This window comes from Trachypithecus francoisi, unplaced genomic scaffold (assembly GCF_009764315.1).
Source record: "Trachypithecus francoisi isolate TF-2019V2 unplaced genomic scaffold, Tfra_2.0 Lachesis_group17, whole genome shotgun sequence".
Classification (NCBI taxonomy): Eukaryota; Metazoa; Chordata; class Mammalia; order Primates; family Cercopithecidae; genus Trachypithecus; species Trachypithecus francoisi.
In genome coordinates, this window is record NW_022681462.1 from 900,895 (window position 1) to 910,872 (window position 9,978).

At 56.0% G+C, this 9,978-nt stretch overlaps 1 protein-coding gene across 1 annotated transcript; it reads right to left on the minus strand.

Moving 5' to 3' along the window:
* Nucleotides 1-1,758: 1,758 nt before the first annotated feature.
* Nucleotides 1,759-9,497, minus strand: NEURL3 (neuralized E3 ubiquitin protein ligase 3). The gene is made up of 4 exons (XM_033238863.1): nt 9,371-9,497; nt 4,567-5,052; nt 3,499-3,570; nt 1,759-2,554 (listed from the first exon to the last, which is right to left on the minus strand). The coding sequence occupies exons 1-4, from the start codon at nt 9,396-9,398 to the stop codon at nt 2,352-2,354; spliced, it is 789 nt and encodes a 262-aa protein (XP_033094754.1). The 5' UTR covers nt 9,399-9,497; the 3' UTR covers nt 1,759-2,351.
* Nucleotides 9,498-9,978: the final 481 nt, after the last annotated feature.

The window sequence follows — 9,978 nt, forward strand, 5'->3', positions numbered from 1 at the left end:
CACCCGGCCCACAGAGTGCTCCTGGGGCAGGCCCACCTCGCTTCCCCTCGCCTCTCCCCTCTCCTTTTGCTTGGACCAGTCAGACCTCCCGGTAGATCCCCCAGCACACCTGCCTTTGCCATCTCTGCATGTGCGACGCCTGCTATCTGGAAGACCCACATCCATTCCCCTCTGCTTCCAAACTTTCCCTGTAGGACCAGCTCAAAAGGCATCTCTTCTTCAGCTGTTCCCGCTCCCAGGACTAGTATCGCAGACTTAGGCAGCTGTCATGTTAAACAATTGAAGCTGATTCTGTTTGGCGAATGTCCCAGGGATAGGGGTTTCCCATGGAGAGGGCCCCAAGTAGGGTTAAAGAATGACAACGCCCTGTGAACGAAACTTCTCCAGAGAACGAAGATGTAGGTCAGACAATGAGGATAGTCTAGGGATGGAGCTTCCCGAGGAGCTCCCAGCTGAGTCTGTCTATCCACCCTGAGTGGCTTCAAGGCTGCTGGTTTTCAAGACTACTGTGGAGCTAGAGGCAGAGGAGTGGGAGGAGTTAACACCACACACCCCCACTGCTCTTAGCAAAGTGTAGCCGTTTATCTCGGATAAGCGTCCTTCAGATGATTGTTAGCCTCTGGTTAATTTCTAGAGTTCTGAAAAAGTTGATTTTGGTAATTTTGCCAGTGTTTTTACTGTTTTTGTGGAAGAATGGGTTTACAGAGGTCCTTACTCCACCATTCCAGAAGGTCTACCTTGGTAAGAGATCTTTTCTAAAAATCAGGCTTTCTAGATGTTACCTAATAAGATAGTGTTCACTGGAATTAGAATTAAAGTACTGCCTTCACCCTGAAGCTATCTGGGCATAGAGGGGAAAAATAAGACACTTAAAAGCATGAAAATACTTGCTTTAAGATCCATAGAAATAATTCCAAAGTATTGGGGTGACTGGAGGCCCTTGGTAAAAGTCAGTGGACTACTGGGACTCACACAGGGCCCCTGACAACCATTCCAGTGCACTCTTGGGAATTTCCCCTGGGAGATGCCTTTTCCAGGGAAAGGGAGCTGCCATTTTTGAGTCCTTCTTCTCAGTTAGAAGTTGCATATTCATGCTCCTCACAACTTACTAACAAGAAAATTATCCTATTTCCATTTTACAGATGATGAAACTGAGGCTCATGGAGGTCAACTCACATGCCCCAGGTCAGAGCACTGGTGGGTGGCAGTGAGGGGATCCCACTCCAGAGTGAAAGGTATTCAGGTGTCATCAAATCCAGCATCCTGACCCTCTGTTTGGCATGCGGTGGGCAGAAAGGCAGTGTGTGGAGGTGCCTATACTTTCCATTTTGGGCACAACAGGTTTGGATTCCCTTCACGTAGCCCTCTCCCCCAGGAGTGGCCTCCCCAGCAGCCACACAGCAGGGAACAACAGTAAAGTCACAGGCACAGCTTGCCCCTGCCAGACACCTGCTGAGGTGGGCTCCCAGGCCAACTCCTGCCTGCAGTCAGGGGCCAGAGCCTCAAGGCAGTGCCCCAAAATCAAGGGTGGCAAGGGCAAAAAGTCTGGTTGGGACTTGAGGACTAGAATTATAAGATTACCCCCTTCATGTGCTCAGTCCATGGGCCCGAGTGCCCAGAGGCCCACCCAGGCCACCTACAAGCCCAGGTTGTGGGGAGGACAGAATGGCATGTCCCCAAATGCTGCATCATCCCGAGCAGCCCACAGCTCCTGCTCCACTCCCAGACTGCAAGCAAGAGGATACAGGCACTACAAAATCATTCAGGAAACACAAACTTTATTTTGATATCTCAGAAACTGGCAAGGAAATTACCACAGTGACAACAATACACGTTCACATTATAAATCATCTTCAGATGCCTGGTCTCGCTGGGACCTCGCGCCCACCCTCAAAGGGAGGCAGGGCGGGTAACTACAGATCCACTCTACTGGGGACTTGTGGGAGGCAACCCAGCTTCCACGTGGAACTTGACGCATTCCGTGTAGATACCTCCTGCTTCGAGTCCAGATTCTTCAACACCCAGGAGGTACAGGGCTTCACCAGACACGACAGATACCTGAACTCCTTCAGCTATAAAACACGGGATTGGGCTACCCTGTCTCTAAACAAAGCACCCCATCAGAAGGATAGTTCTGGCATGGACAGAAAGGGGTTTTTCCTTGCTCTCCTGTTGTGAAACAGGTGGAGGGAGCAGACAGCACCTCCCTGCCTTCCTCTCTCTGCCGCACCTCTTGCTAATCAGCCCTTCCGACTCTTCCCCAGAAAGAAGGTGGGGCTGCGCCTCCTTCCTCTGCAGGGACCGGACTCACATCTAGGCCTGGGCTGCCACTCATACTGGGAAGCCTCCTCTCATGAACCTTCCTCAGTCCTCAGAGCAGGAGGGCCCTGCACGGGGGCTACCGCCTCGATCTGCCGGCGGCACACAGGACACTTGGCCGTATCCCTGAAGACCCGCCAGGCGCAGCATCTGCAGAAGTACGTGTGGCTGCAGGGTACAAGGCAGGTGTTGGCAGCGTGATAGAAGCAGATGGCACACTCCTCTCCTGGTGTAGCTGGAAGAGAGAACAACACAGGTCAGGGTGCATGGGGAAAGGGGCGGGCAACCCACTCACAATGTGACCACAGAGAATGACAGAGAAACATGTAGCTGTATTTTGAAGAATGTTACCTCATGAGGAAATACATACAGTGTGATCAAGTGAAAAAAAGGGGAAGAAAAAAACATATATATATGTACACACACACATATACATATATAATCAAATTCCAATTTAGAGACAGAAAACAAAGCACAGAGTAGTCCCTGTATATATACACATGTCTATATCGGTGACCGAAAATACTGGGAGAAAATCCACCCAAGAGGTCATGGGTGATTTTTTTTTTAACTTTCCTCTTTATCCTTTACTCTTTTTTACTTTTTAGAGACAGTCTCACTCTGTCACCCAGGCTGGAGTGCAGTGGTGTGATCACAGCTCGCTGCAGCCTCAGTCAGCTGGGCTCAAGCGATCCTTCCACCTCAGCCTCCCGAGTAGCTGGGACCACAGGCGTGCCCCACCACATTCAGCTAAGTTTTGTACTTTTTGTAGAGACAGGGTTTCGCCATGTTGCCCAGGCTGGTCTCAAGCTCCTGGGCTCAAGCGATCCTCCTGCCTCAGCCTCCCAAAGTATAGGGATTACAGGTGTGAGCCACTGCACCCCACCTATCCTTTCATCTTTATTTCCATCGGCAAAGCATTTACAATGAATGTGGATGACTTTTTAAAGCAAGCATAACACTGTCTGTTCATAAAAGTGCTCTTACAGCTCACAGAGTAGGCCAACGCTCTCAAAGGCAGAGATGCCAGGTTGCTTTTAGGTTTCCAGTAGGCAGAGCCAAATCTTTTGGCCCAAAGCCTGAGAGACACTTGAATGAACAACCAGGACATGGGGCTTCTCCCTCCACTCCCAGGTGCTGGATTCCTGGGGAGTCCCTGCTGCTTGGGAAGGCACTCACCTTTGGGCTCAGGCCCAGTCTTGTTGCTGAGGTCCCACGGCATGGCTGTTGGGAGCCGGCTGGCTGTGGGATCTGAGGGAGAGAGAGAAACTCAGGTCCAGGACGGCAAGCCCAGGTGCCCCCATTCCCGCTCCTGGCCCCGCAGCAAAATGTGCAGTCTCCTTTCTTTCCCGGGTTACAATGCTGAACCCCCATCCCCGAAGTTGAAGACCCTGTCCCCGAAGTTGAAGACCCTTCCCCAGCTTAACCCAGCTGAGAATCCGAGAATCCTTGGGGCTGGAGATCCTTCCTTCTGAGCCACCTTCCTTCAGGCTCCTCTTCTTTGCTCTCCAGCCACTACCCGAGTGGAGACCCTTGGCCTAGCCACATTCCCAACCCAGATGGGCATCAACCTCTCCCAAGAGCCTGGACAAACACAGGTTCAGGGCTCCACCCCAGACCCAGCAAATCATGCGCTTCAGGTGTGAGGTGCTGGCAGCTGTGACAAATGGTTTTAACAAATTTGCTGGTGTGAGGTGGGGAGTGAACCACCATCCAGCCCAGGAATGCCAACGTTTCTTGTTATGGGTATTACTGCCTCTCCGTGCTCCCCTGAAATCCACTTTCTTCTGGGGTGGCTAGAGGGATGGCTCTCCTTTCCCCTCCCACTGACTGAGAGGCTCAGCTTTCTCCCTGCGGGCACTCTCCATGCACACCTCTAGTCTCACCTGTGTGTTCCCTTTGCTTGCCACCTTTGTCACTAGTGAACTCCTATTTAGGCTGCAAAGCCCAGCCCAAATGTTTCCTCCTTTGTAAAAGGAGGTGGGCACTCTAATAGGTGTTTTGGTTAACAGATGGCGGGAATGCTGGTCCTATCTGCTTGTCATTCTTTAGGGACAAGACTGCCCTCCCTACCGCTGGGCCTTGTCTATCTGGTGTCTCCAGTGCCCATCTTCATAGCTAACACTGGGCAGGGCCTGAGGGAATAACTGAATGTGAACGTTCTTCCTGTGGCTCTGGATCCGTGTGGGGTGCCACTGGAGCCCCCATCGCCCCACCTCCCCTGCGGGGTCCCCACGGTCGCCTCACCCAGCAGCTCAATGGCCTTGGTGGTCCCGTACACGTCCATCACGGCCCAGAGCGGGGCGCCCACGGGCACACCCTCACGCAGTAGGAGCCGGCAGCCTGCGTTGACCTTGGCGAAGAGGCGGCCGCGGCGGTCCACCCAGAAGCGGATCACGTCCCCCACGAGCGCGCAGCCCTCAGGCAGTATGGCCGCCCACGTCGGGCTCTGCTCCTCCAGGTCGGGGCACACGAAGGGCGGCAGGCTGGGCACGGACACGCACGCGGGGTCCAGGCGCGTGAAGCCCACGCGGAGGCCGCCGCACCAGCCGCTCTCCTCCCGCAGAAGGCGCAGCGCCACGCGCTCGCCCAGGCGCACGGGCCGCTGGCTGAACACGATGCCGTCGTGGAACGTGGCGTGCCTGTGCGCGGTGCAGCCACGCGTGTCCAGACGCACCTGTGCGCCCTTGGTCTCAGCATGGAAGCGAAGTGCCTCTCGGGGCGCCTTGGCGTCTGTGGGTTGAGGATAAGGAGTGTCAGTGCTAGCCGGGTCTGGACCCACCAATTCCCTAGACTGCCCCCAGTATCCCAGAGTCCCTGACACCTGAGAACCACCTTGACCTTTCCCTAGGGACAATTTCCGTCTCTCTCGGTTCCTGCAGAGATGTTGTGAAAACTGTAGGAACTGATGTCTCTTTGTGCTCTGCCTGCGACCAATCTAGTAGTGGTTATTATTATTCAAGAGAAAGAGTAGGGTTAGTCAGGCACAAATATCTACAGGTTTGTTATAGATGGTTTTGTTTTGTTTTGTTCTATTTTGTTTTCAGAGATGAGTTCTTGCTGTGTTGCCCAGGCTGGTCTTTTTTTTTTTTTTTTTTTGAGACGGAGTCTCGCTCTGTCCCCGGGGCTGGAGTGCAGTGGCCGGATCTCAGCTCACTGCAAGCTGTGCCTCCCGAGTTTACGCCATTCTCCTGCCTCAGCCTCCCAAGTAGCTGGGACTACAGGCGCCTGCCACCTCGCCCGCCTAGTTTTTTTGTATTTTTTTAGTAGAGAGGGGGTTTCACCATGTTAGCCAGGATGGTCTCGATCTCCTGACTTCGTGATCCACCTGTCTCGGCCTCCCAAAGTGCTGGGATTACAGGCTGGAGCCACCGCGCCCAGCCCCAGGCTGGTCTTGAACTCCTGGCCTCAAGTGATCCTCCTGCCTCTGCCTCCCAAAGCGCTAGGATTACAGGCATGAGCCACTGCACCCAGCCCATACGTTTGTTTATTCTATATGCACCTAAAAATGATGGAAGTGGAGACAGACAGATTTGCTGACTGTGGTCTGCACCAGGAGGCCGTCTGCTATTCCCTCTCTGCTTGTCTCTCTCGTTTTCCCACAGAGAACTGCATCACTTGTGAAGACCATGGCCCCCAGCAATGGTGACGTCCTTGTCCTAGGAGACAAAGGGGCCTGGCTGCTCCCCACATGGTATGGGTGCAGGCTGGAGAGGGAGTCCCAGGTTAGTCCCTCAGAATCCTGGGTGAGGTCAAGCCTGGCTCTGGCCTGGGCTCTGAAACCAGGGTACTTGCCGTAGGACTCTGCCTGGTGGTCAGGAGTGGAAAGCACCTCACTGGGCAGCCCTTCCTCTCCACTCAGCCTGCAGGAAGCTCATGGGGATTCCTACCTCAGAACTGGCTTAGCCAGACTTGTCCCTCCCTTCCTGGCCCTGCTCTTTCTGGGCTGGGGGAGGGAGGCTGCCTGGCTGTTTGCTGTTGAAAATAAAAGGTGAATTCAATCAGAACTTAAGCCAGACCCCAGCCTAAGGAGCAAGGCCACTCCCCTTCCAGATCAGGTCACACTCCCCTGGCAAGGCAGGCACTCTGACCACACACAGGTTTCCACCCTCTAGCGGAGCCCAGGGCCAGGAGGTTCCATCTGGCCAGGCACCAGGACACCTTTGCAGTGACAGTGACTCTGTCCCTGACTTCCACAGGCCAAAGGTAAGCCTACCTGCAGTGACCTTTCCCCGGCATTAGGGACTAGCGCTCACCGTGGCCTTGGGACTCTCACAGAGACCTGTGTATCTGCATTCACCCACCCCTCACCCGCGCCCCACCCATGCCTTCCTGCAATGCACTCATCCCTCCCCATGAATCCCAGCAGGCCTGCCCAGCTCCCCGTGCCTCAAGGCTGCACCTAGGCAAGGAGAAGTCCCAGAGCCAGAACACATGGAGAGCTGGAGCCAAGCTGGGGACCCTGACATCAGTGAATCTGACCTTGTGCCCATGGTTGAGGCTGCTCCATGGAGGGCAGTGGGACACCGGCTGCGCCATGGCTAACACCCCCATTCCAGACCTGCCCTGCTGCTGGCCCAGGCAGGTCACTATCCTCCAGGGCCCAGCCTCCTCACCCACAGACAGCAGTGAGGTGCATGTCCAGCAAGGCCAGGCGTCTCGGGACACCTGTCTGGAGTCCTGTTCACTGCCTACCTGGCCAGGCATGGGGCTGGGGGTGCCAGGGCAAGCAGGGGTTCTTGGCACAACCAGCCACAATCTAGGAGGGCAGAGGCCAGCCCTTTGGCTGGGTCACTGCCCATCCCTGAGGTGGGAACTAGAGAGAAGCCCTGGACTGGGCTTGGCAAGAGCCTGGAGCAATGGCCCTGGATGAGGGGCAGTGCCAGAGATGGTGGCCGGCATCCGAGCCCTCTCTACAAACTGCCACATCCAATTCTGCTGCCATCCTAAGAGGCACACAGTGGGCAAGTGGCTGGCCCCGGCCCACAGCAATCAGGGGCAGAACTAGGGTCAATGAGGAGTTCTCCCAGCCTCACCCAGTGCAGCCTCTACGGGGAAAGAGGAACCCCTGGGGTCAGGGGAGCTGGAGCCCTGTCATGCTCAGCGCCATGGGCTTAGATGGGAACCAGCAGAGATGAGCCCGTCCTGGTTGGGGATGGAGTTTCCACCCCACCCTCTAGGCAGGTGCCCGGGACAGAGGCTGGCTCCTGCAGGACTGGCTCTGGGGGCAGGGAGGGGTGGAGGACGGGAGGTGACCTCACTGCTCCATTCACTTCCTGGATGAAGTAGGGAACTGGCTGGCTGGAGGCGGTCCAGGGAGGAGGGGAACTCCCCCGGAATGGCCTTAGGGTTGCATGGGGCCCTGGGAGCACTTGAGAAGCAGGCCTTGCCCTGGAGGATAATCTGACAGTTTGCAAAGCTCCCCGATCCCTGCCTCAGGAGCCTTTTCAGCAGCCCTGTGTGGAGCTAAGTCCTCATGTCACCAGGGCTGGTGGGTGCCAAGGATATGCAGTGGCTGCACAGGTCACTCCGCAGCCAGGGCACCTAAGCAGCCTCCTCTGTGCTGCTCACTCAAGCTCTGCCCCCTACCTCGGGCAGCTCCCTGGGACCTGGCAGGGCAGCAAAAGGTCCCTTAGGGCACAGCCTCTCATCTGTGAAGACTCGGCCTGTCTGCATGGTCATGCCAGCTATTCACTGTGCGCCACCAAGGCCGAGCGGGGCTGAAACCCACCCTTACCCCACCAGCCCCGCAAGGGCCGCAGGACCGTGTCCTCCTACTTCACACAGGGCTCTGTGCCTGGGCCTGGAGCGGGGTCGGGGTGGCCTGACGGGTGTGATGGCCACCTCCACTCCACCTGCCTCCTCCCACGAGGCCTGCAGGGGTCCTCCCACACTTTGACCTGGGCAGCCCGGGACACCTCACTCCCAGGGTGGGGAGTGGCAGAGGTGGGCAGAGGCCACATGTGGCTCTCCAAGCAGACCTGTCCCCAGTGGCTGGGCTGGCACAGGATCACCCTGGTGCCCAAGCACCCTCACACCTAGAGGCGCCCGCTCTTTCTGTGGGTCCTGTTTTCAGGCAGGACCCTGAACTCAGAGAAGCTGAGCGCCCTGCCCATGGGGGATCTCTCCAATGACTCCACCCGCCCCGGGGTCCCCACTGCTGAGGGGGTGGACCGCCTGCCGGCAAAGCAGGGCCTCTGGGGTGTCTCTACTCCGGGACAGGTAGACTCAGAGTCTAGATTCTGCAGGGTCTTGGAAGCTGAGTGGGGCAGGGGCGGCCGCTTGCTCAGCGAGAGCCTCCAGGCATCTCCATCCTCACCACTCCTCCAGGTGTCAAGCCTTTCAGGGTGTCAGGCACCCACAAGCACTTTGCAGCCTCTTTTTCTCCTCACCCCGCCTCGGGGGAAGCCCTCAGAGCTTGAGAAGGCTGTGCTAGTCATCTGTGTTTTTGCAGCCAGAAAGTGGGGGATCCCAGCCCCGCTCCTGGCCGCTGCACTCCCACGCCACCTCCTTTCAGGCCTGTCATTTCCCTGCCAAACAACATTACTGTGACAGCAGCAGTAGCTCTTGGCACAGCCAACTACCAGTCTGTGAACCTGTGGTGCCCACCAGGGGACCAAGGGCCCTAAGCCCAGGCTCCCAGCTCCTTACCTGGGAGGGCAGGTCCAGAGATGCCCAACTCCAATCACTGGTGGTAAAAGACCAGGTCCTCTATCTCCCCCGCACATGGCCCTTCCACTACTGGACACCTGTGGCCTCCGGTGAGGCTCGCAGAGAACCTTTGTGCCTATCACTCTTTTGATTTGTGTGTTTGATTTTACAAAGATCCCCGTAAGCCAGCAGGCATTGTCTCCAGCCTGGAGATGTAGAAACTGAGGCTCAGGGACAAAGTGACTTGCCCACAGCTCAACTCGGCAGAACTGGGACCCCACCAGTCCCCTAAACTTTACAATGACCACATCTGTACTCCAGCAATAACACAGAGCACCCCTCCTCTACCTGTACCCCCAGTCCAGAGACCAAGCTCAGGGCTCGCAGGAGGACTACTCACTGGCCTCGAAGCAGAGCTGGGCACCCATCAGTCTAAGGTCCTCGGGCGTAGGTCCCCAGGTCTAGAAGGAACTACCTGGAGAAGTCCAGTGGACAGTTTACCAAAGATTCAGCAGGTCTGCTTTTTATGGGCCAGAGATCACGTTACAAGGTTGATGATTAATTCGATGGTGCTGTCATGTGTTACTATATCCAGGGGATTTCCCAGTGATTTATCCCGACTTGCAGCAGACCTGCTGGAGCTGGCCGGCCTAAGAGAAGGAAGCAGGAATGGGGGACAGGCCTGGGTAGGTCTTACAGTAGCCTTGTTTCTCACTTCTGACCAATCTCAAGCTGGCTGTGCATCGTAATGGTCCAAGCATGTTAATAAATACCTATGCCCAGCCTTGCCCCCAAAGACTCCAGTTCCACTGGCCTGGGGTGGAACCCAGGCATCGGGAGTTTATGGAGCAACCCAGATGATTCTAATGTGCAGCCAGGGTGGACATTCGCTGCTGCAGACCCTGGCACACAGAAGGAACTCAATCTATGTTGCTGAAGCAGACTGAATTGCGTTTGCTGTATCCCAGGACCTGCGAAATTGTGCACCTCCCACAGAGAGGAGGGGTA